The following is a 26,593-nucleotide window of genomic DNA, read 5'->3' on the forward strand; positions in this document are numbered from 1 at the left end:
AAAACTGTTGGAGGTGATGGTTTTAGGTCTGCATTGTGTGAACGTGTGTTTGTGACTGTGAACTCACCGCTCACCTACTTCTGTTGTGAAGGATTACCTTATCTCAGTAAGCAGCAGGAGCTTTGCCTTCTGTAACTCACCATGTGCGATTAGTTTTCATTGTGTAATAGTGTAATCTGTACAGATAATTCTTTTCCCTTACTGCACACTCTTTTAAAGTTGTCGGAGACACTGAAGGCAGCTTTATTTGAATAGTTAAATAACTCTTTTTGAATTTGAAATGTAAGAAGTCCATTATGCAGGAAGAATGATAACCTTTCCAATACTGTTTTGCTTGCAATGTATGTTCAGTATATCTTACGCTTCTTTTTTTTTTTTAGCAATTGTTAGTCTCATCCTAGCAGGTTGTGCCGCATTTTCTCTTGAGAGGTTTGGCTCTCGGTACTAAGACACAACGTATGCACACCTGAATGCCAACTAGATTCAGCAAAAGATTCAGATTTTCTTCATTGGACATTGAATATTTCAGACACCAACATACACAGGTGTATCACATGATCAAAATACTGACAGATTATTTTTGGCAGTCTAAATACCTCCAAAATTGGTATGTAGCAAGGCGCCATTAAATTTGACACATGTGCAAAACATGTCCTCACGTCTTACACAGACAGCTCATTAACAGCTATCTCTTGATGTATTCACAATGCCTCTATTTTCCCACCTAGCATGTGCAATCATTCCTGCCAGGATCAGAAACCGGCACGTTTCATTAGATTTACATCAGAGAGACAAATAACAGAGTGTGCATCAGCATGCTGTGTTCAAACTGTGTGCAGGACTGTTTCAGGTGGTGTGCACCAAGTTGCCAAATTTAAGATTTTTTAGCAATTGGAGCTGTGAGTGTAGTGTAGACTCACATAACCTGTGCAACAAATTGTGCATATTCTCAGTGAGAGCATTAAGTGCAGCTACATTTCAGTTGTATTAGGGTTCATTAAAATTTCAGCAAATGCGAAAAGTAATAAGAATTCAAGCCTTTTCATGAATACAAGACAAAGTATGGGAACAATTCGAAGGTGAAAAATTCAGAGGGCAACTTTTTTACTTCTTAAAATAAATTATTTAGGCTAAAAAACGCATGACTTGTTGCTTCAAAAAGATTTGAATAATTTTTGTGAACTTGATTTTCGTGAAACTAATTTCAGGCGTCAATGAAAGGAATCAATGGAGAAAAGAGCTGTGATCTAGTGACAAGTGACAGAGCTAATCCCTGCGTTTGCTGAAGAATTCCAGATAAAACTGTCAGCAGGTGAATGTGGCGATGTTTCGTTTGTGACTCGCTGGCAGTGGTGAGTTTCTCCGAGCCTCATTTAAATGCAGAGGTTGCACGTATGTGGGAGAAGTGTTCCGATACTGCTATGTGTTTGTTAAATAGTTTCCTTTTTGGGGGGCAGGTTACTCTGCTTTCATGCTCACGTAGCACGTTTCTTCTTCATGGATGTAGCTGTCAGCACTTATTATAGACACCACCACTGATATACTCCACCTCACACTGTTTTCCAGCCCTTTTGTCCTTTTCCGCGTGCATTTTGTATTCTGTGCCTGATGTTTTATTTCCGTCAAGTCCGCCCGTTTTTTTGCAGGTGTCAAGATGAACTGGGGAAAAAATGACATTCAGTTCATAAAAAACACAAAAAAAAAAATTCAATCGCTCCAGAAATTGGCATTTCGGTGTCACTGAGCCGTGGTGTCTATAAGAAGTAGTTCATCTTAGATGTTATTTCATTGCCCCGCCTCAAATTAGGCTGGGTGGTGTACCACGTTTTTATTTCATAGCAATATTATTTCAAAGAATTTAAATGGATTGATTTTTTTTTTCCCAACTCTTTTAAAAAACAAACATATGTAAATGCTGTATTTTTGAAAGTACCCACATATACTGTATGTTGCTAATTGTCTAAAAATAAGAGAGTGTAATTATTTTTTGGGCTATAATGCTCAGCTCTTCTCGTGAGGCATGAAGAAGAGATAATACTGAAGTCATTCTATTTATGCAAATGGTCAATAACTGAGCATTTTATTTCATTTCCCCATGCAAAACTTGCAAAGTAATGACTTTCAGTTGGAGGTTTCCACGGTGCCTTCAACATGTTTGTTTCTTTTGCAGATGGTAGATGATGTTGGAGGGTCTATTTAGAAGAAAGCCAAAATATGTTTTTAACCTAACCAAGTACTTGTTTAAGCGTAAACACGACTAAACATCAGGTGAAAATGAAGAAAAGTTTAGGAACTACTTTTAAAATCTGCACTGAGACTGTGGTGTCCATCAGATAGCTTCGGCCAGGAAAATGTGAGCTTATCAGAAAAACTGAATAGAGGCGAGGAGGTAGCCTGGCCCCGGCCCCTGCACAATCATGACTTGTGGCTTTTATACATTAAATAAACAAGGTATATCGCTTTTATCAGTGAGCTTCAGAGTTTGCCTGTAGACAGGACCAGACAAGCTTTGTCTCCCTGTCGCCAAGTGGTATCAGTCTTGTCATGTCATCTATCTCTTTCTGCAGGGGAAGTTAGTGTGTTTCCAGAGCCAGCCTTTTAAAGTGAGACAATTGGCCACAGGGCAATGAAGTCATGCCAGTCACATAAAAATTGTAGAATCAACCTAAAAAAATCTGAATTGCTCTGGGGCAGACATGCCTCGTTTAAAATCATTTGATTAAATGTTCTGTTTTTTGTAATCTTCTTCATATGGGAGCTTAAAAGACAGGTTTTGCCAGTGAGCAGTGAGCAGTGAGTTGTTTGACAGCTCATAATAATGAATGACAAATGTTGATGTGTAAACTAGCTCAGATGATTGCCAAGAACTCGAGGCAAGCTGTTTGATTTTGTTGGTTCTTTCGTTTAGTAATACATCAAAGCGGGGCATAACTATTTTCTGTTCATAGTTAGTAGTTATAAAAGTCATGATGTGAAACAAGATAACAGGGGGAGGGGACAAAACACCTCTAAACGCGCCACCTCAGCCTGACATCACAGTGTTTGCACACTCCCTCAGGGTCCCGGTCGTTACTCTGTCCTAAAGAGAACAATGGTAACCATAGTAAAAGCATTTACTTTCATTCAAACAGGATTCAAATGAGGATCACGCACACAGCAAATTAATTCACTCCAACTCTGCACCGCTCAGAGACCTTTAAAGCACCGAAGAGTTAAAAGGGGAACTGAGGGAAACTCAAACTTTTTTTGTCCACAAGTATAATCACACATTTTCAGAGCTGAATATGCACAATATTCAAATTTCTTTTCTGTAAATACACAAACATGACTTGTAACTGATTCAACGGATAGAGATGGCCTAGCCAATTCTTTGTTCTCATGCACCAATCTGCTGTTGTGCTGTTTAGAATTTTAGCCGTCAGATCTATGCTTCCGCACGCCCACTCATACGTTTACCTACGCCTGAACTCCAAGAGGTCTGAAATGTAAATGTGAATGTCAGAAAAGTGAGCAACACCTCATTTTCAGTCAGGCTGTGGCAGCCTCCTCTTCCCTGCAGCCCTCTGGCTCTAACCCCTCATTGCAGCCCGTTGAGACACTTCTGCTGGCATCCTCCTCCCATCCCCCTCTCAAGCACTTTGTCTCCATGGCGATGTTTTGAATGAATTTTAGGGCAGGCAAGGAGCAGTTAAATTATAGGAACTCCATAGAATTTGCTGCCTTTGTGTGTTTAGGGAGAGACTAAGTAGTACTGTTGCAGGCTTTTAAAATAACCCATTTATATTTTCTGGCCAAAAAAAAGTATTACTGTGTTGAAGCTTGCCAGATTAACAAGCATACCTTTTCTTTTCTCTTTCACAGTCACTGATTCGAGTTCTGTCTCCAGCCTGTATGGGGAAACAGTCGCGATTCCTTGCAAAAACAAAGACATTAAAGCAGAGGATATCATCATGACTAAATGGAAATATGTAAGTGACAGTGGAGGTCAATGGTTTCACAATGGTGACATCCGTCTGACACCCACTTATCATGTCTGAAACACGCCCAGTCTGAGTGCATGTGCTGTACATCCATCTGTCCTTGCAAACCGTATGGCCACAGGGTGTGGAACAAATCACTGTGTGCTTTTATCTGAATTGGAAGCTATAAGTGACAGACATGTAACAAGTGAACTCTGATCTCTTCTCCAGGACAAAGGACAGGGGCTTTCAGGTGACCTGCTGGTCAGGCAGACAAATCAGGACGCCAAAGTCTCCGCCACAGATGAATACAAGGACCGTGTGAGCATGGCCAAGAACTCCAGCCTGCTGCTTTCTGCAGCCAAACTGAGCGACCAGCGAACTTTTATCTGCATGGTAGTGACTGCTACAGACGTAAAGGAATATCCAATTAATCTAGAGATCTTGAGTGAGTACAAGCTGGTGACATTTTAGTCAAAGAAGACATTTTGTGCCATTTTCTGACAGCTTGGCATAATATAGAATAGAATAGAGAAAGCACTGCAGCTCCGTTTTGAGCCACAAAATTACTCCTGTAGTCACACTGGCTGACTTTAAGCTGTGGAGTGACCCACTCCACCCCTCTGCACCCCTATGCCTGTCTCTTTCTGTAACAAGCACATTGTAACAGAATCAGAGAGTATACTGTAAATAGCCAGAGATCTCAAACCGCCACCCTCTAAACTGATACTTGTCTGGCAATTTTATTCACAAATTGTGGACAGTTGGTATTTAGCAACATTCTCATCACGAGTCACGTGTTGAATTGGCCCAGGTTGATAAAACCCAACACCGCAGAATGTTAACTGCCACTGGCAAGTATATACATGAGTCAAAAATCATGTCGTAATTCCTCGACTTTCCTTACATAGACAAAGCTTTACTGTTGTTCGTATTTGTAATGGCAGGTTCTGGTATAATGCTGCATTCAATGACAGTTAGAGGTCCTGTTTTCTAATCTGGTTATAAAACATTAAATTGAGTGCTGTTCATTTTTTTTTCTCAGGTAGAAGGTAGAAGTTCTGGCTTCCCCTTTGTAACGGAATGCAGCATTATACCAGAACCTGCCATTACAAATATGAGCTAGCAACTCTGAAAAATTAAAACACAGAAAAATGGAGCAACAGTGAAGCTCTGTTTAAGAAGTTGATATCTCGCGGTCGGAGGAATTACAACATGATTTTTTACTCTTGTATAAACCTGCCAGCTGGCAGTTAACATTCTGCGATGTTGGGTTTTATCAACCTGGGCCAGTTCAGCACGTGACTCGTAATGGGATCGTTGCTAAAAGTGTGATCAATACCCACTGTCCATAACTTGAGAATTATCTGTTAACAGCAAAGGAAAATAACAAGAGCAAAAAAAACCATTGAACTACTGATGTACAGAGAATGCAGCACCAATTTGAAGTTGAAGCTAGGTGGAGATAAAGATTTGGTGGGTAAATCATTTTACTCTGAGCTGTGAGTGTAACTTCGAAATCCACAGCAAATCTGAGCCGCTCACTGAATTAGATCATTTTAGACACAGGGGGCCCCAAACAAAATGACAGTGTTTTGGGGTTTTTTAAGTTTTTGAGTTGGCAGTAACTTCAGATGCTCAAATAAATGCCCTCAAGCTCAAAAAAGGGATTTTTTTTCCATCCCATGTCCTGTTTAAACAGCACGTGTTATGTTCATCTACAGGATCCATGATATGATTTGTCAGGTCTACTCAGATAGTTTTACAAGTTTTTCTAAGAAATACATAGTTTTTCTCATACTGTACTCTGCTGTTATACCCCCTGTCTGAAACCCTCTCCCCATGATGTACTGATCTAATATGTTACATTGTGAATAATGATGTTCTGTAAAGGAGAAAAAAGGCAAACAAGGTGTTTCAGACTATTCAGGGGGGAGTGTCTTCTGTCAAGAGCGAATATTTTATGGTAACATCATGTTTTCTAACAAGTTGTTTCAAAAAAGCAATCGAAAACTCCACAGGCAAGCATAAAACCCAGAAAAAGCACCGCCATGACTGACAGGAGCAGCAGCCTCGCTTCCACCAACACTCTCTTCATTAACACGTCCTTTATGTGTTACAGAGGTGCCTGCAGGCCTGAAGATATCTGACAAAGCCGAGGAGCTGGCGATAGGCAAACTGACTAAGGTGGAGTTTTTAATGCTAAATGTCGCTCATGCCAACATTGTTTTAAGCACTAACTCATCAAGGGAAATCCCTTACTTGCACAATGGTATCTTGAGGCCTATAACAGAGACCATGCATGCTGCTACTGTAATGAGTTCTTTGAAGTGATCCTCATGAATTAGTGAAGAGCAGAAAGCCCCCTTCTGCAATTAGAGCACTCAGAGGATTGGAGGGGCTTTAGAAATGCTTTGGGCATTTCATGGTCTTCTGCGCAGAAAACTCTTTACTCCTCAAATGCTGCGGAGGCACTTAAAAAAAAAAAAAAATGAATTTGCTCATGTGTTCACTCATTTAAAAAGATAAATGAAAAACAGATTTTTATTGGAGTTTTTCCTTTTAAAATGAATTTATTGCTATGTTTATTAAGTTTTAATCTTTTTGTTTCACAGCTGGGAACATGTGTCGCGCAAGATACTAATCCAGCTGCAAAAATCACATGGCTGAAGAACAATAAACCTCTGGAGGCTGATGGGAAAAGTGTGTATTCCTCATATTGTTTCATGTCTATGAATAATAACAGATCGTGTTGTTTATTCCTTGTATGTTTTCATTATCTACGTCTGGCACAGTTGGTGTAAAATATTCTGCAGTTCTGAACTGCGCTGCTGTTGCTGACAGTGTGTGTGTGTGTTTTTTCAGCGTTTTGGTCATTGCACATGGTTTTTCCTCGTTAGAGTTTTCAGGCAGCGCTTGTTTGTTTTGTGTCCAGGGATTGTCATCAATCAATCTTTGGATGTAGACCCTGCTTCTGGCCTCTCAACCACCAAGTCCACACTGGAATACTCTGCTGAGAAGGAAGACACGGATGCCCAGTTCGCCTGCAGCACTGGGTCCTTTGCGACTGGAGAGCTGGTGTCCCCTGCGCTGACTCTGACCATCACCTGTGAGTCACTTGACACACTTTTTTGTTGTTTGAAGTTGAGCTGTTGTCCGAGTACATTTCAGCACTTTTCCTCGATATCAGAAAGTCGGAACTTTCAATATCCTCACAGATAATGATTGTTTTTCTACTATTTAATGTAAATTTGAGCTGTTTGCCAAAGAGCAAGTAGTTCGTTTTTGTTACAGGTTAGGATCCTGATGAAGATCAACACTTATGACAAAGCCTCATAAAGAGACTTGCTGAAGGAGTAGTTGAGGTTATGGGTTATTTTTTTTGGCCTCTTGGTGAGTTAATTGAGAGATATGATACCAGTCTTAGTTCTCGCAGCTAAATATGACGCTACATGCAGCAGATGGTTCGTTAAAGCCTGGAAGCAGCTAACTGAGTACGGCCCAACATCTGCCTCAGTTTTATACTTTAAGTAAAGATTAGAATAAATCAGATTTAAAGTTGCTACGAGGCAGCGGTGTTACCTTTGTTTTGTCTTTCTGCCAAACTAAGCTGAAGTAGTGGTTCCTTGCTGTAACTTCATATTTAGGCGTTATCGTGTTATAAAATGTTTATAACTGTTCCTTTTCCCAAGTAAAGATGTTTCCTGTTTGGTACTTTCTTCCCTTTATTGTTTCTCAACATGGTGTCTTATGGCAGAAAGGAAATGTTTAATTTTTTATATATTTGCACAAATTGATCAGAAGCAGTTGCTGCTTGAATGTGTCCTAAATTTTTAAAACATGGCACCAATAATTCAGACCAAACAGTTCAGGGGACTCCCTGATGGTAACTACTCGCTGTGGAGCTCCCCAGAGAGCTGCGTAGCCTCAAGGGTAGTTTGACGCACCAGATGTCGACTACTGGTAAAAGCTTCTGGGATCCCTCTCCCTTCCTCTTCCTGCATGGCACCATTTTCCCATTTTTCCTTTGCTTTTTTGTGAAATAACAACCTCAGTGCTGCGATCTGCATGAAGAAAAAGTCAAGTTTATTTTGGATTGTGGAACAGGGTAGACTTGCTTCATTCTTCTAATAATTAGTTAAAATCTACAAACCATATGTAAACATCACTAGCTGTCTACCAAAAACAAGTTCTCAAGCAGCTCTACAGACCTGCGTGTTGGACTTAGCAGTGCCTGAGATAGAAGCTAGAAATAAAAACACTAAGCTACTGTTGTCTGCAGTTCCTGCAATGTGTACAGATGTGTACAAATATAACTCCTAATACTTTTAAGTTCTGTAATAAAAATTTTCCAATTCCCATGTTGTTTTACAGCAGGTTGATCCGTTTAGGAATCCTTTTTTTTATTAGTTTCTGTGCATTATTTCCCAAGAAACTTTCTTTTTACATGTAAACGAAAAAGTATTCACTCAACTGAAACATCGGCGCCTTTTGTCTTTGTTTGCTTTTAAGCTTCAATTATTGAAGGGGTTATGTTGCTGCTGATGTGATTTATAGTTCTGGGTGGGAACAGCTGCCTAATAAGAATTTACCAAAACAGTCAGAGAGAACGGGAGAATGATGTCAGTCAACTGATATCTGAATTTGGAAACAATAATTTAGCGACTTCAATCTTTGTCGTGTCTGTTTGTATTTCGCTTGAATGAAAGCAGTCGTATGGAAAGGAAAAGAAAGTCACACTGCAGAAATACAGTCTCAAAACCATTGACTATTTTCTGAACTGACTGTTTTTTATGCTTTTTTAAACTTATCTGCGTTCAAGAAAAGATTGGCGTACAAAAAAGGTCTCAGCCCAGATATCTGTTATCCAGATATCCCCGGGCTGCACTGGAAGCAGAGAATAATGGCAGTTGTTGGTGGGTTTAGTCATTAGTTTATTGCTGATGGGCATCCTCTATAATCTGCCTGTTCAGTTGATGATGATGAACAGTTTCATCATCACAACACACAACAGCAGCTACTGACCCATCAGAGGATGAACACTAACTCTTTGCAGCTGTTACCTGGAGAGACACAGAACTGGTAGTTTCGAAGTTAAACGTTGAAAAATTTAGTGATTCTGTAACGTTGCAGTGGGATTTCTACAGATTTCTGCATTAAGTATTAAAGTAACCTGCTCACTATAATCCAAAGTGGAATTTATCTATTTCAAGAATTTTTAAAAAAAAGTTTAAATCAGATGGAGCAGAAATATTGAGCCTTTAAAGGATTGTCTGGCCGAGTCCCTCAGATTATGGCAGTAATTCAGTTTCATTCACTCAGCTGCATTTTGAGGTTGGTCATAAGCAATACTGAGGCAAAAAGATGGAGCTCTGTGTAGCGTATCGCCACAGCGGGTCAGTCTGCTGTTCAGGAGCACGCTCCACTTGTAACTCCCTCTCATCCACCACTTTTCTGGACAGATTCCACGGAGAACATCGTGCTTCAGGTCAACAGTCAGGCGCCAGTCGTAGAAGGAGACAACATGACTCTGAAATGTGTGGCAGATGGCAATCCAGCTCCTACCAGCTTCAACTTTCACCTTAAGGTACACATCATAATCTCGTCAGTTACTCAGAAATCCCTTTCTTTTGTAAGTAGTATTGGTTTTTGTTCAAAGATCAACTAACTGAGCTAACCTGCAGTTGTTTGATTGTGTGTCTTTCGTAGGGAGAGCTGGTGAAAGTGGAAAACGCAGACACTTACACCATCGTGAATGTCTCGCGCAACGCCACTGGAGAATACAAATGCTCCCTAACTGATGACCCCTCAATGGAAGCATCTAGGAACATCACAGTCAGCTGTAAGAAAGAAATTTCTCCACATGCCTGCATCATTGTCAGCGTAATTTCCTTTGCTGCTTGGAGACTTATGTATTACAATGAGAGCGAGATTTGTTAGAGAAAAGGAAGTCCTAATATCTCCCCCCGCCAGACTGTCCTCTTGTGATTTGTGAATAAAAGTGTTGTGTCAACTGCAATCCTTCTAACAAGCTGCATCTGCAGGGCAGTGAGCCAAGTGCAAAGTTGTGTTGTTAACAACAGAAACGTTTCAACCCTTATCAAACCTCTGAACCATCTTTTCACCATCCTCTCTTCTTTTTAGACCTTGACATCAATTTAAGCCCCGCTGGGAGAATCGGCAAGCCTGCCGGGGACCCCTTGGATCTGACTCTCCAGATTGATTCTTCTGCAAAATCAAAGGTCTCCTGGACAAAGGTAAAAGCAATCTTTCATAGAGCAAAGCTTAAATCTATGGAGGAATGTTTGTGTTTGTAATTGAAAGTCCTGATATTCTATTCATTTCAACCAGGACTATGCTAAACTGGACAAAGAGCCCAAGTTTACAAAGCTGGCTTACTCAGACTCTGGTTTCTATGAGTGTGAGGTGACCATGGGGCCTCTCAGCCGAAAAGCGTTTTTTGAGCTTGTTGTGGAAGGTAAGGATTTAAAAGCTGCTGTGTGTTGCATTGAAGATTTATACCACTCTCATGTATGAATAGCAAACATAAAGCTTCAGCCAGCTGCCAGTTCGCTCAGCCTGAGACGAGAGACAGGGGAAAAAGTTTTTTAAAAGCCTCAAAATAGCTCTAAAGCTCACAAATGAATTTTATCGTGTTTGTGTAATTTATACAGAAATCAAAGCTTTTACAGAAGCCGCCTGGCACTCACTGGAGAATCTAGACTGTTATTCACAGTCACAGCTCGTTTTTACGCTTATTTTCTGCAATGATTAAACAACCAAGATAAAGCTTGTTAATTGGTGAGCATTTGAAGGGACTGGTAAGATTTTTCCTCCTTTGGACAGAGCCATACTTGCTGTTTCTTCTTGTGTCCAAGCTTTAAGTTCATCTTCAACACAAGACAAAAGAGTGGCATCTGTTCATTTAACTAACTCTGGGTCGGGAGGTAAATATGGCAACGTCACAAAATAAGTGCTTGAATTTAGGTCAATTGGACTTCTTGTTGTGGTTCTTGAATATGTTTCCTCTCTCATCCAAATACATTCTTCAATTCTATCAGAAAAAGCTTTTCAGGTGAGATATTAAACACAAGAAACAAAAAAAAGGAGTCCAATTGCCTTACTTTAAAGGACTCGGGATTGACATGACCTCAATGACAAAGAATCAACACCAGCATATTTCCAAACAACTATATCTTTTAAGTAATTTCGCGTTTACCCATGAAAGAAATGCAAAATTAGACAAAACACGTTTGAACAAAGTGGCAGATGCTGAGCCAAAATGTGGATGAACTGTGACCAAAATAACAGAAACAACTCACGCACGGCAGGATTCCACTTAATTTATGACACCAAGGTGACATTTAAGGCAGGAGAGTCGCTTCACATGCTAACTGTTTAATAAAGAGTTGTTGAGCTCAAAATGTCACACCTTGTTGCACAGCCACAAGTTGAGCCCTACCGAGTGCAAGCCGTTCTGGGTTTTTTTTCTCATGAAAATGAAATACAACCATGACCAGGCATTTTCTAATTCAGAAGTTTCTGAAGAGTTGCGTGCTGTTGCAGGTGCCCCAGTTATCAAGAAGCTGTCCAAACAGCGCACTGAAGACGGCAAGAATAAAGTCTTAATTTGTGAGGCTGAAGGTTCCCCAAAGCCAGCTGTTTCCTGGAGCATCAATGGCAGCTTGGTATGCACACTCATACACTCATCAGAATTTCATTAAAGTCACTCATGGATAATAATAGCAATTTCAGATGATAATATCCATCAGTTTTATAGAAGTACAAATACATTTATTCATAACTGTCAAAAGTTTTATTTTTTAATTTTGTTGTTTTGTGTGTGTGTGTGTACTCTCTTCCCTCAGCCTTAAAGAATAAGGAATCATACTGTATTAACTGTTACGTTTGCATCAATATAATAATTGTAATTAATATTTAGTCTTTCATTCTTCTTGAGAGATCATTGCAAGCAGTTCACAGTCAGTTTTTGTACAAGACAAGATGTTCGTCTTCTTTTTTTTCTGTGGGATTCAGTTCAATGTATCTATGAATAGATGCTGTTAACAAAATTCAATCTGATGTAACACTGAATGCAAAATGTCATTATCTATGCTGGTGTCAGAGATAAGTTTGCTTCAGGTGTACATGCCAGAGTCTTCAGCGAGTTGAGAATGTGAACACAACTGCGGACATGTGTTGTTGCCAGTGGAAGGCTTCCTTGTGGTGTTCGGTGTGCACTGCCACTCCAACACACAGGCCACTTCACCTATTTTAAAGCAGTGTAGCTAACATGCACTGATACAATCTGAAGAAGTTGCACCCTAAAGTTTTGTGATCTGTTGAATTTGGCAGCATCTTAAATTATTGTATGATAGTAGGTGGGGTTTAGTACCCTGGCAAACATTCAATAGGCGCTAATGACAACAGAGCAACAAGGTTATTGTTTTCAGCAAACTTCCATTGTTTTATCGTTCCACTGTGTAGCATTTATGGTGATCTGGTGGTCGGTAGGCTTTCATCTTTGCAGAATCAGGTGAAAATAAGAGCCGTCTTTTCATAGACTTAGAACAAACCCGTTGTAGTGACAGATAGGCCTCTTCCATGAAGTCTGTCATGGGGGGCCAAGAGGGTCTTTTCAATGCGTTTTCAATGCCTGAAAAAGCAGGGCGTGGCATCGGTTTCATTTGTTGCAATATGCAACTTTATCACTGGATGTCCTGAAATCCCCACACACTTCTCCTATATAAAAATAACTTATTTATGTGCTGTCTTCAAACCCCCCAAAAAATGGCACCATTGAGCATTAATCAAACTGCTATTGTCACATGTATTTGGATTGAAAAAAACACTTGTTGAAATACATGCAAGTGATGTTCAGCCATGGCAACCTGGAAGCTTTTTAAAGTGGCTTCAGCATTGTGAAAGTGTGAATTTTAGCCCAAATTATGATCTTATGCTGCCCTAACCAGATAGCTTGGGTCTCAATACCACACTAAATAGCAAGAGAAAATGAGTTCAGAGTTTGGAATATCATAACTGTTAGTCTTGGGTTTTAATACATCATTACTCATCCAACCTCAGTACACACCTTGTGGCTCTTTTTGAAACAAGTCACACATGTTTGATTTAGGTCATATCTAACAGTAAGGACAAACTACCTATAAGGTAAGTTTTTGGACTGCGTTATTTTCAAGCAATTTACCAGCTGTAAAGCTGGTTTATATGATGAAAACTCCATATGTGTAGGCAGACAGTTAGAATCCAAAGTCCATCAAGAAAAAAACTGCCTTGTGGAAAGTAATGATTAATTGAAATATACCGATGTTGAAATATCAACAATGGTAAAGAGTATGGAAAGAGTATATGTTGGCTGCCTTTTGTTTGGAAGTTGAAATTGCAGAACATGTAAAATGTACCTGAAACAGCAGCAGCTTAGGTTTAATTACAGAAACGGAACAGCACTTTTTTTTTTTTTTTTATCATCATTGACATCTAGGACAGTTGCAACCTATCAAGACTGGACAAGCCAATTTTTCAGAGGTAGACTATCGGGAGAAGTTGCCCCCATGTGCTTGTTAGCGTCCACCACAGTTGGTTGTAACAGATTTTTTATTGAACTAACAAGACAGATATCAGTTTTAACAAGTGGCATCCTGTCTATTCTTCACTTCCCCCCTTCTGATTACCTTGAATCTGAAACAAAATTGCCAAGTCATTCAACAGTAAGAATGCTTTTAGTGTTTCTTTTTCCTTTTCTTCTTTCAAAAAGCTTTATATTTTATAATTTGTGAATCAATACCGGTTGTCATAGCAATTCATTCTAGAAAGTGGTCTTCCTTTGTCAGATGGCAACAGGTTTGACCATCTTTAGACCAAAGCATCTACAGTAAAAGTAGCCAGTGCATAACTTGCAATAGTTGAAACTAAGACCAACATCTGCTGCGTAGTTTGTGATTATATTTAAGGTAAAGCTCTGGTGGGCCTGATTAGTTCTTAAGAAGTGTCTCTTCGAAAAGCCGTCAGCAGTGATGTGAAGGTAGGATTAAACAAAGGCAGTCTGTTAGAGTGTCCTGAGTCAGTCACTTTACTGTTTCCCCTAACGAGAGAATAATCCCTCCTTGTTACATCCATGGAGGTTATTCTGCATTGTTTTCCCAAGCTGGTCCAAGCATTTCCTGGGACTTTTTCTTTTTTCTTAGAGGTTTAAACTCAATATTTTGCACCTTATTTTCAAGAACATGATGTTTTTGCTTTTTTTCCTCTCTTTTGTTTTTTTGTGGGGCACCTGTGTGCATGTGATAGGCGAGCATCTCGGAGAAACAGTGTGAATTACATCTGAACCTCAGGGTATCTGCAGGATTCTTTTCAGCTCCCTGCTGGTCTCCAGCCACATGAATTACGTTAAACCACAAAGCTGTGCGCATTAATCTATCGATTCTAAAGGTGCACAGAACCTTTTCACTTACGGAACGCATTCCTACAATTAAAGTAACACTTCTCCACTTTACTTGCGTTCCCTAAAGCCGGGAACAAATTCTCCTTCGTTGGATTTACAGTATCGCTACATTTGCTTGTATATGTAGAGGATGTGAAATGGGTGTTGGCAGTTTGTCTTTGTGTCTGGGGTTTTCCTCTGAGACTCAAAAGTCTTTATCCCACAGGCACAAGCTGTTTCTTTGTCATGGAAAAGCTGATGCACTTATCTGTCCAACATCGCTCCCTAGTGGTGCAAATAGATGAGCGAACTCTAACGTCTGTGTTGTTTTTTTCCCCCTCTCTCTTATTATTCAGCTTACTGAGAGTCCCTTCGTCAATGGCAGGATAACACACAAGATCACAGTTGCGCCCTCTGAAAACCTAACTGTCTCTTGTACAGTTTCCAATGTGTATGGCACTGATAGAAAAGTTATAAATGTGTCTCCTTGTAAGTACACAGTGATAGTATCATCTTACACATTTCTGCTTTGTATTCTTCTCAAAGTCTTCCTCAGAAATCTGTCTTTCTAAAGTTTTTCCTACTTTCCCCACTAACTCACTGTGTCTGCATGCTGACATAACATAATACTTTACATTCAAATGAATGACCTCCTAATTTATGGTTTTTCGCCTGAGGTGTTCATTTTAGGGCTGACAAAAACATTGTATATCCAACCAATCACTTTATTTAGTGCTGTAGCCCATATTAGAGAGTATAAGTCACAAAGAGTTTAATTTGTGCTGCTTTCAAGTTATTGTTTTATTGGAGTATGTTTGCCTGTTTAGGTCACAATTGATAAACCTTGATCTCACCATTACTCATGCATGCACTTTACACTTAGTCCACATTGTAGTCCAAAAGCATACAGTGTTTAAAAATCATCCTGTGCTTTTTCCTGCTTACTCATTCCTGCTTGGGACAGCTTTTTACATCTGTTTTCCACCTCACTCAGTCTGTGTATGTTGGGATGCTGGATTTAATCTGTTTCCTCTGCATGCAAAACTAGAATAGACGTAAAGTAGCACATTTTCTGGTTGACAAACGTTTTTTTTTTTCTTTTACATTTTGGTTGGACGTTAATTTTATTTTATATCTTATTTCAGTATTTGAGGACATGAAAATGGATATACAAGGTAAGTTGTAGCAGTCTTCTTGCTTGTTAGAAGGTTAGACTGTTAGACTGTAGGAGGGTTGTGAGTCAAGACTACGGGGGAATCAGATGTTGCTCACTAAAAAAAGGCTCTTTATCAAATATTTATCTTCAGCATTACGAGTGCATCAGTGTTTGGCCGGAGTGTTTTTTTGAATAAATGATTAAGAGGAATGGAGCTACCAGCATCCTGACAAGATGTCAACATTGTTCTGGTCCCATTGGCTGACAAACTGAAACTGGATGCTTGTCATTAACAGCCAAATCAATAATTCATAATCATGCACAGTGCAGATGTGTCCATTCATCAATGCATTTATAGCACATGGATATTTTTTAATCCCCTGCATACATTCAGGTTTAATTTTCATGCAGAAATGTGTATTGTATCTCTGATAATTGAGTTTTGTCTTTGTTACAGACGACTCGGACAGCGACCAGACCAAACTAGTAGTTGGAGTTGTTGTTGGTCTCCTCGTCGCTGCTGTGGTCATAGGTCTGGCATATTGGGTTTACATGAAAAAATCCAAGTAAGAACTTCATTTGAACCTCTCTGCAAATGTTATTATGATTATTGTTCTAACCATGAGATTATTGAATTTGTAAATTATGTTGTGCCAGTTGCCCACAGAGAAAATGTCGCAATTTTCTCCTAATTGCTTCCTCTTTTTCAGTCATTAGCACTTTAAAACCACTTTATATCCGGTTTTATCGCCTCTTACAAAATATACTTTGTCTAAAAAGAAAATGATGAAGGGTGACAGTTCTGCCCTGTTGAAACAATTTCTATGATTAAGTTGAAGTTTTATTTAGATTTTATTTACTTGTATGTATAATGTATACCCTAATGATTTTAGAGTTTAAAATAAATTTGACATAAAGCTTCTGATATAAGCCTAATTTACTTCCTTTGTAAATCAAATTATTGATCTGTTAAGCTTCACCATAATTCCCCCAATGCTCCACTAAAGGTGGAGAGGGTTAGCTGAGCTTAGAAACTTGAAATAACCAGCAAGATATCTTTGTTGCATCTGGACAGACACAGACGAGATGAGTCAGTCTTCATGCCAAGCTAAGCTAACAGCCGCTGACTGTGGTGTTGAGCTTCTCTTCTATCTGTTTGGTTTCCCATCAAAAATATATATTAAGAAATAATAATAAGACACTTAATTTAACCTGTGCTTTTACAGCTCCTTGGTGTCCGGAGCCGAAGGGCAGTTGCCATTTGTACCCACTTGCATTTGCCAAATTAAGGGAATCCCCTCTTGGTTTATCATAAGCATATAATAACTACTTGGACATGCTGCTCACAAACTGATGCTTCACTTTTGTTATTATGAACGATATAACTTACAATAACATCTCAGTCTGTATTTTGCATTATCATGAGTTTTATACTTTCAATCAAAAATCAACATAACTTCATTTGTTGACTTCGTCATTATGGTTACAACTAGCTAAGTGTCTATATCAGTCTTACACTGAAAAAGCTTTTTCTTTCTTCTCTACCCTGTACCCTGAACAGTTTGTTCTTTTATACATATAGCTGTGGAGGGAAGGATTAGTGGAACGTCATATAACAAAATTTTAATCCTGACAGGCAAGGAAGCTGGAAGACCGGTGAGAAGGAGGATGGATCTTCAGAGGAAGAGAAAAAACTGGAGGAGAAAGTAGAGGAGAACAGCCAAAAAGCTGAGGTGTAAAGAAATGGCAACTGTTCATGAACTGGGGAAGTGAAAGGTATTGAACAAAACAGAACATCAGCTGATGTAAAGGTGAATAAATGTCTCATTTTTCAGATAACGTTGCTTTGGTTTTGTCTTTTCTTTCAGTGAGAATATAGAACTTTTGCACATTTCCCTCGGGTCCCTCTGTCTTGGGGAAATAAAAGAGCGTACATTGGGATGAGGACAGCTTGGATTTGGTTTCAGGGAGACTTTTACAAAAACATATCCAGACATCCCCTGCACCTATCAACACCTCGCCCCTCCATTTATGAAAAAAAAACAAAAAAAAAACAATGGATACTGTATGTGATATACATAACCTGTCTGCACTACTGATACATGTGTAAACTTGTCTGCTATTAGGATTCATGTTTGTTAGTTTTTTGAGAAAGTGAGAGAACAGATTTTTTTTCTTTCTTTTCTTTTTTTCTTTCTTGATCCAAGTAAAGTTACTACTAGACCAGTTGCCTTTGCTGTAAGGATGTGTAGGCCTGCATTAGTCTATGTTTGGCTCTTTGGCTCTCAAGGACATAGCAGGGACCAAGGAACATTAATGCCATTGCTTCCTAGCTTCGTGTCATCACACTCAAACCACCTCTGCCTTCAACATTAGTATGCAGTAGTAGTGAATCTGTTTATTTGTGCATTTATCTCAGTTAGATGATTTGGCGGGGAAAAAAAATTGATATTGAGGTGAAATTCCTGAAAGGGCTAAGGGTATATTATAATACTCAGCATTAGTTATAGGCGGTAATATGATTTTCATGTCGCGTTGCAGGAATTAGGTGGTGTGTCACAAAGTTTTTTGGTGTTACGTGATTTTTATTTTAATTTTTGGTTGATCGTGTGTAACAATGAGAGAAAATGACAGTTAATTTTGCCTTTATCTTTTCTTACGAGTACTGTACGTTCAACATTACCACCGCACAACACAAGCAGGTAGATTACTGGGAGAATGTACAGCACCATCCAGCTCACTTCAGTTTTGCTGCACATGTTTTGCATTAACGTTATTGCCATGCTTCTTCTATTAGAATGTCCTTGAGCTTTCAGTTAGGAAAGGATGTTTCATCTGTCAAGACTGTAAATCAGATATTATCAGTTTGTGCTCCATCAGTGTTGAGGAATGTCTGTTTATTATGTAGTCATGGCATGTAACCGAGGACACAGAGTAGACAGGATGTGTGTCTCAAAGTAGCCTTCATAATATGTTTGCCTTCTTTAGAAAATCTACCTGTAACTGCTTCAGTTTGTGACGTGCCCAAGGGTTCATATATCATGTCAAACTTGTGTAGAATACGATTGAAAAAGTGCAACTGTAAATGTCACAATTTTGGTCCATTAAAAAGCATTTACTAAATTTGCTAATTAAAAAAAAAAAAAAAAGGCCAGGATGTAGTTGTGAAGTGTGTGAATTTAATTTTCTTTTTGCTATTTATACTGTACATGATGAAATATCTTGGTAGGCAAAGCCAATAACTGTCACAGAACTCATATCTTGGATTTAAACTGTTGATAAATTGCTTGCAAACGGTACAAAAATGTAATTAAGTTCAGTCATCAGTAGCTCAGTGTCTGGTTGAATAATATATCCAGCATGTAGTAATCTCAGACCTCCAAGCTGCTGTTTCTTGCCTACTTACCTTGTGAAAAAACATCAAATTGGAAGAATGACCAAAGAAAATGAACACATTGCCATGCAAGTATTGTAAATACCTGATGTTTGTTTTTGTACTTTTGTTTAAAATAAAGTGTACATTTGGAACATGATGTCTTCTAAATTTGTCACATTTTTCTATATGAGCATCTTTTGAGGTAAAGCTGAGGTTTGTTCATTTTATCTGCAATGGACCGGCGACCTGTCCAGGGTGTACCCCACCTCTCGCCCAATGACACCTGGATTAGGCTCCAGGCCCCCCACCCCACCCGCGGCCCTGAATTTGAATAAGCAGGTATAGAAAATGGATGGATGGATGGGTATAGAAAAAATAAATTAATGAATGTTTGTTTTATTTGTGTATATTCAGAACTTTAGTTATAACTTTACAAAATATTGGATAGAAAATGCAATAGAATACATATTCAGGAAATAAATTATATATTTTGAAGCATTATATTGAAACTATGTCTGCATAAGGGGTAGAAAAATATTTCACAAGATTTTGAATTTTTTTTAATGATTTTGCATATTTGAGTCGAAATACACTATTGCTGCAACACACACACACACATACATACATAAATGTATAAACAACAAACAATCAGAATTTTGGGATTTTCACACAACTGATAATAGAACAAAGTTTAAATAGAACACGTTTAGGAGAAAACAGACATTTCCGATCCTTTTTATGTGTGTGTTTTATGTAGGGCTGTGTAGTCAGTGTCTATAATCTGAGAATAAAGTGAAAAACACTATTTATCAAAGCTTTTTATTTGTTTGTTAATTATCTCTTCTATTCAACTTTTTGGTATGCCTGTATATAAAACTGCATCAGAGGTTGCTCAAACCCGTTCTACCTCCTACTCCAAATATGTCTGGCTGTGATTGTTGGACCTTCCAACTCCCCCACATCCACTTTGACATGGTTGGGTAATGAGTTAGCTTGGGCTAAGCTTGGCCGCAGCTTCCAAAGAAACATAACTACTTGGACATGCTGCTCACAAACTGATGCTTCACTTTTGTTATTATGAACGATATAACTTACAATAACATCTCAGTCAGATTAAGCAAAACAGTTTTAATTTAACTGCTACAACATTCAACTACATTTGCCGCTAATACAAACTGTTGTTTAGTTCAGTTAAACTTCTGCTCACTGCAGGCAGGTCAGTCTACAATGCATATCCTCCTCAACAGCCATGCATTCATGTGTGTAGAATGTGGTTTGCATTATCTTGATCCAAAAACACATGGATGTTCCTGGAAAAGATATTGTCCTGAAGGCTGCATATCTTTCTAAAATTTAAATGAACACCTCTACATTAATGTTACCCTCACAGAAACCTTTCCAAGAGCATTGATACAATTAATTAATATCCCATAGTATCATGAAGACTGGCTTTGGGACATTGGTACACAGCATTAATTTCTTACAAAAAAAATCTTAAACACTGATTCAGCTGACCATAATGTCCATTTCCATTGTGTGATAGTTCACCAAAATCATGTACCAAATGAGGTTTACTATCACCTGTTAACAGCACCTGTTTTAATTGACTCTATTATCTTTTTTAATAATTTTTTTTTTTTTTTAGCCATAAATTGCTCTAAAGTGTTACTGAGCCCATGCAGTGATTTCCATGACAGAATTCTACCTGTTTTCATTGTTCTATTGTAAAATGTAAAATTACTTTCCAAACAGTTTAAAGACACATCGTTTTCCCCACAGTATATTGAAATGCAGCTCATTTGGAGTCTAAGTTACACGTGGGTTCGGTGGCCTTTAGGCGTTGTCTGTGTGTATACAATAAGTCCTTTACCTTTAAGATGCTTCTCTGTTCAGCAGGATTGGTCCCAGAATCAGTGGAGCAAGTCTTTGCTGACATTTACTGTAAGAAATGCTGGTATCATGGACTAAATACTGTGAGCAGCGTGGTACCAGCTAAAATAAGCTTCTGCTGCCATCATGTGGCAAAAAGAACATACTGTGATTGGTGTTGTTGGAACAGAGGTCTATTGGATGAGGATTTCTCTGAGCACCGACCGGGAGCATGCAACCACAAGGTGGGCTTTTGTTTTTGATGATACGTGATAACACAGCAAAAAGAGTAGTGCTTTTAATGATTGTTTGTTCAACAGTTTGCACATTGGATATCTTTAAAACTGCTGAATGTCATTACTTGTGTGAGGATACTGTGAGGAAATTGATTATGATGCATTCTTACATAAAGCAACAAACAAATGAAAACCTGCGGGTTCCAATACCAAAAATTATTAAGAAAAATATGAAAAACTGTTGCAAATATTTAAGTCATTAGTCAGAAACAAAAGTGAAAACTAGTTCACAATTTTGGAATTGTGAACTTGATGCTTTAGTGTCATCTGTTTATTGGAATTTAAGAATCTGACCCAGATGGAAATTAGAAAAAAAACAGGAATGTGACACATAGAACTTGTGTAGTTTCAAAAATCAGTGATGCAATTACCTAAAACAATTTATTAAATCAGTTATTGCAAAAATAATGTTTTTATGAATAAGAGCCTCCTGTGGCTCCGGAGGTCTGCCCCCTAAAAGGTGGGCGGTTCGATCCCTGGCTTCTCCAGTCCAGTGTTGAAGTACGCTTGGGGATGACACTGGACATGACACTCAAATTACCCCCAAAGTTGTGTTCATGTGTAGTGGCTAATCGTGTAAAGCGCCTTGAGCAGAAAAGCTAGCGGAATGCAGTTCATTTAAGGATTATCAGCTGCTTTTATTTCCTGACAGTGACTTTAATAATTCACTGGACTCTTTCTTTCTCTTTAGAAAATATCGGAGGCAGATTAGTGACAATGGCACATTTTGCAATCAAGTAAAATGTACTTTAAAACCAAAGTAACAAAAATCATTAAAGTTAAAAAGTAAGAATTGAAATACATTAAATCAAATTTCCCTGAGGAGTATGGGGCCTAAATAAATGTTTAAATGAACGCTGAGGGTTGGTGAACACTGACTGTCGGGCGATAATGGTGAAGCCCAACAAACAAGTACAGCATTTAATTATCATCATGAAAATGGTTTCCAAAACCTTTTTTGAATGCACAAAGCGTGGTGGTGGTGATCTTTTGTCTACATATGCTGTATGTCACATAAAGGAAAGCTTATGGTACATTCTCTCACTCTGTGGTTTGTAGCTTAGTTTTCACCTAATAAATTCATTGACAAGCTTTTCCAGTTTTCTTTAGTTTCATCGCTGCAGTTTCACCACAAATGTGCTTTTTGAGATCTCCTCCAGCTGACGTGAACATATTTGTGCAATCATGCAGGCCAATGAAACTTTAGGACTTTGTAATCAAAAGTTAGATAACAAACTTAACATAAAGAAACTTGTGAGTTTAACTCAAACTTTATGTCCATCCCAATTTGAAACAATCTACCAAATCTTTGTTCCCACAGTCCCAGAGTGTCTGGTAAAAAAAAAAAAAAGATTTATCAGCTTGAACATCAGGTTTGGTTAGACTCTGGTCACGCATTCCTTTTGCAGAACATTGTTGCTTTATGTTTATTAATGCCTCTGTGGTGACTGATGTGATTTGTGCCGTGGTTTCATGCTGAATGTTGATAGATTAAGAGATACCGTTCATGGTCAGTCAATCACTGATACCACTCACACTGAGATAATCTGCACTGAATATCCTTGGCTTAAATAGTGTTGCTTTAGCTATGGCCAAACAGAAGATACACCTCTCACGAAGCTTGTGCTTCAGTGTTCTAAGATTGTTTTTTAAAAAATGGGTTTAAAAGGGTGAGGAATTATAGAAGTCATGATTATAGGGCGATGCATTTGTTTCAACTTACATCTACTGGAAGAGTGATGATTTACTGCTACTGACTGATCTGGGAAAGGAGGGGAAAGTAATTGTGAGGTGCAGTGGCATAAAACTTCCAAAGAATGATAACAATCTCTTAAAAATGATCCAATAAATATCTAAGAAAAAAAAAAGTCAGTGTTGAAATCATTTAAAAGATGATTTAATCCATCATGTGGGTTTTAACCACCAAGATGGTTGAGTTCCAGTCTTCATATTCAGATCAAACTGGATTTGTTTGGATGTACTTTTGTTGTCTGTTTAAGTGGTATATGGAACATTTGATAGAAAAATTTTCTCAAAAGACATGGGAGTGATCAGAGAGGAAAGAAATAAAGAAGAAATTAAGAGAAAGAAAGTGCATATTTATATGTATTTTTGAGAGTTTTCAATGCATGAAATTTGATTTGAAATAAAACAAACAATAATAAACATATTCTTTTTTATTTTTGGTGTAGAAATCCTTGATGAGGTTATAGAAAATTTACAGTACCATAAATAATACAACAAGGTCTACTTGGTTTATCCAACATGATGTGATATGAGCCTTTACAGCTGAAAGTTTGAACTTTACCAACAATCAACCATTCTGTTCAGATTTAATGTACAGAATCATACAAATACAGATACAAAGATATAACAAAACATTTGCTGACTGTTTCTTTTTTTTAAACGACCAAAGACCATGAGAGATATTGTGTTCTTGCATTGTAGCCTCTACAGATCCAGTCTCTGCTGAGTTGTGTTTCACCAAAAGTTTCATGAATATTCAGCCATGATATTACAATATCAGCTAAACTCATCCAACTACCCATCCATTCTTCACGCCGACTTCATCGTGCCAGGTTTATCCTGATATGGGCTAGAGTGGCTGCTCGTCAAGAGGGTCAATGTTTTTTTGAAGCAAAGATGTCATGAAATCGACTTAGTTTTACAAGCCTCTCTATAAACATTGAACAATCCCAGAAATTAAATGTGAATATGTGAACGTGTTTAAACCGACGTGTTCTTGTTTTCACTGGGTGTTCAACAGTTGAGTTGTTTTGTCTTGATTCATTCATTCTCTGTGTTGTGTCATGGTGTAAGATGACACAGATCAGCAGAAAACACGCACCTTTAGAGTCAGAGACAGTTTCTTTCCAAAAGGCCATCTGTGCGCTGAACTAGCACATGCACTGACAATGAATGCATTGACAAACTGACTCATGTTGCTGAGCTGCTACTCTTCTTGCACTTTATTTATTCATTTTATGACGTGCTAAGTTGGTGTATCCAAGTGGTTTTTACTGGTGCTGACCGTGCCAGGTTATCTGGTTGGTTTGTTTTATCATTGGTTCCATCAGCGCCAATACAGGTCTTAGGGCTCTTGTACACCAAACTGAAGTAAAAAAATAGAAGCAGCTAGAGGCTCCCTGCTTTGTCTCCTCACAACACTTGCATCTGGGGAAACTTGGAAGCGCTACAAAGCCAGCTACCACCTGCTGGCCTGTGCCAGCAGACATAATTCACTGGTGCAGAAGGGGGCGGTAGTGCATATATTATACTATAAGAGACAGCGTCACAGAACTTTAAACATCTACAGCAGAAAAATACAGCATGTACATAAATGCTCTTTATTCAAAAGCAATCACATGTTTCAGGAAAGTTTCAGAAACTTAACTTTAACTTTTAGTGGTGCATTTTAAATGTTAAGCGTTACTTCTTTCCACTTTAATCAATTATCTAAATTCTTCTTCCACAACTGATGCTTCAGATACAGTTTCAAGTAAGAGTCCACTGATGGGCTAGAGGTCTGTGTTTAATATAAGAGTTTCAAACAGCACTACAATGCCAAACAGCTGATCCAACCCATCTTGACTGGATGCGACCTGCAGTAGAAAGTAGAGAAGAGTGGAGGGGAGTCAAGCGAGTTGAAGATGTGTCATACCACACTATAGAAAAATGTCAAATGCCTTCCACAAGCCAGCTGGAAAGAAACCTTGGTGTCACCATTGACCTTTAGTATTCTGGTGAAGCACAATATGTCAGCACTTTATCAACTCAAAAATAAATCTAGAGGGCATAAATCTCTCCACAAAAAGATACTGCTGTAAGTGTTTACTGTAAGCAGATCTGATAACTGCAAAAACCCTCACTGTCTACCCTGTTTACAAGGTATCCATAGATATGAGAAGCCAGGCCTATCTGAATTTCCTGAGAAAATGTTGAATGACAACAGGCCTCAGTTTATTTCCCAAGAATTAAGAAAGTTCCATAATAAGGGTTGAGTGCACTATTTCTGTTCGGCTTCATGTGTAAATCTGTTGAATCATTTTCACAAAGCATGGAGCGGGCCCAGATCAACGTACAGGGTTTATAGTCCTGTACAAATGCCAAACATGTTACCATTAATAAGCTAAAACCTACAGAGTGTGTATCAGACAGTCAAATTAAATAGAGAGGGAGATACAGCTAAGGTAAAAAGAAAGTACACCTTGATTAATGTCTAAGGTTTAACGTATCAGAATGTGTATATTAATTTAGATAAATACAACCTCAGCTGAACAGCAACTCATGGCATATTACATTGTGTCATTATCTAGTTTACAAAAACTAAGTCAAAATGTATAGAAGCAGAGTGTGAGAAACTAAGTACACCCTTACTGCTCCCACAGGAATTGAGAGGGTAAGTAGCAGCCAGGTGCCGCTAATCCAATTCACTTGATTAATTGTTCATCAGTAAGAGTGAACAACTCTATAAAAGCAGAAGTTTTGGCATTTTGCTGGTCTGGAGCATTCAGTTGTGTGCTAACATAATGTCAAGGGGGAGAAACATCTACAATGATCAAAGCGGAGCGATTGTTGCTGCTTATCAATCTGGGAAAGTTAGAACTTTATCCACTGTGATAAAGATTATTCATAGGTGGAAAGTATTCGAGACAGTTGTCAATCTTCCCAGGAGTGGACATCCCAGGAAGTTCATCCCGAGGTCAGAAGTTGCAATGCTCAGAAAAAAATTGACAAAAAACCTAAGAGCTACATCTCAGACTCTACTGGCCTCAGCTATTATTACATTACACTTAGCTGACGCTTTTTATCCAAAGCGACTTACAGCTATTTAGATATAAGGTATTGGTTACAGCCCCTGGAGCAATGTGGGGTTAGGTGCCTTGCTCAAGGGCACTTCAGCCATGGATAGAGGATAGAGGTGTAGGGAGAGGTAATGGTGGGATTTGAACTTGCAACCCTCTGATCTTAAGTCCACCTCCCTAACCACTAGGCCACGGCTGCCCTTCAGTTAACATGTTAAATGTCCATGGGAGTACAATAAGGGAGTGACTGTAAAATGATCACTTCTTTAACAAGGTTACAACAAGAAAGCCTCTTCTTTGTAAAAAAGAACCTGGCATGGCAAATGCATATATTTGTCTACTGTCCAGGCGGTAACATATTCCTGGGCTGCTGTTTTCTGTAGGGCAGTATTCAAAAGACATTATTAGAAATGAGACGCATAAATTGAGAAATGTGTGTGACTGTCTAAACATGTATTTTGCAACATGTAGACCTAATATATGTCTTTAATTCTAACACTAGCCATGTACTTTTAACACCTAACACTAACTATTAGTGATCAAGAGCAGAAAAGAAAAGTAAAGAATTGTGAGGTGGAAGGAAGAAGGAAAGTGATTGAAAAACTGATTGTTGAGTTCTAATTCAATAACCTCTTCTGCAATCACCTCCTACTCCCATAGGGTGTTTGTGGCCAACTAATCATTAGCAACATGT

At 38.6% G+C, this 26,593-nt stretch overlaps 1 protein-coding gene across 2 annotated transcripts in view; it reads left to right on the forward strand.

The window, feature by feature from the left end:
* LOC142388224 (CD166 antigen homolog A-like) overlaps positions 1 to 19,086 on the forward strand; it is a 42,048-nt gene extending 22,962 nt beyond the window's left edge. The window contains exons 2-16 of one of the 2 annotated variants that reach the window (XM_075473250.1): positions 3,862 to 3,968; positions 4,191 to 4,407; positions 6,082 to 6,146; positions 6,575 to 6,662; positions 6,895 to 7,068; positions 9,422 to 9,546; positions 9,669 to 9,801; positions 10,104 to 10,216; positions 10,311 to 10,437; positions 11,526 to 11,647; positions 14,754 to 14,886; positions 15,543 to 15,572; positions 16,011 to 16,119; positions 17,190 to 17,329; positions 17,422 to 19,086. In XM_075473250.1, coding sequence (XP_075329365.1) covers positions 3,862 to 3,968; positions 4,191 to 4,407; positions 6,082 to 6,146; positions 6,575 to 6,662; positions 6,895 to 7,068; positions 9,422 to 9,546; positions 9,669 to 9,801; positions 10,104 to 10,216; positions 10,311 to 10,437; positions 11,526 to 11,647; positions 14,754 to 14,886; positions 15,543 to 15,572; positions 16,011 to 16,119; positions 17,190 to 17,292 — 1,646 coding nt within the window. In that variant the 3' untranslated portion in view covers positions 17,293 to 17,329; positions 17,422 to 19,086. The remainder of the gene's footprint in view (positions 1 to 3,861; positions 3,969 to 4,190; positions 4,408 to 6,081; positions 6,147 to 6,574; positions 6,663 to 6,894; positions 7,069 to 9,421; positions 9,547 to 9,668; positions 9,802 to 10,103; positions 10,217 to 10,310; positions 10,438 to 11,525; positions 11,648 to 14,753; positions 14,887 to 15,542; positions 15,573 to 16,010; positions 16,120 to 17,189; positions 17,330 to 17,421) is intronic. The other variant, XM_075473251.1, reaches the window with a different exon arrangement.
* Positions 19,087 to 26,593: the final 7,507 nt, after the last annotated feature.

Source organism: Odontesthes bonariensis, chromosome 9, assembly GCF_027942865.1.
Source record: "Odontesthes bonariensis isolate fOdoBon6 chromosome 9, fOdoBon6.hap1, whole genome shotgun sequence".
Lineage (NCBI taxonomy): Eukaryota > Metazoa > Chordata > Actinopteri > Atheriniformes > Atherinopsidae > Odontesthes > Odontesthes bonariensis.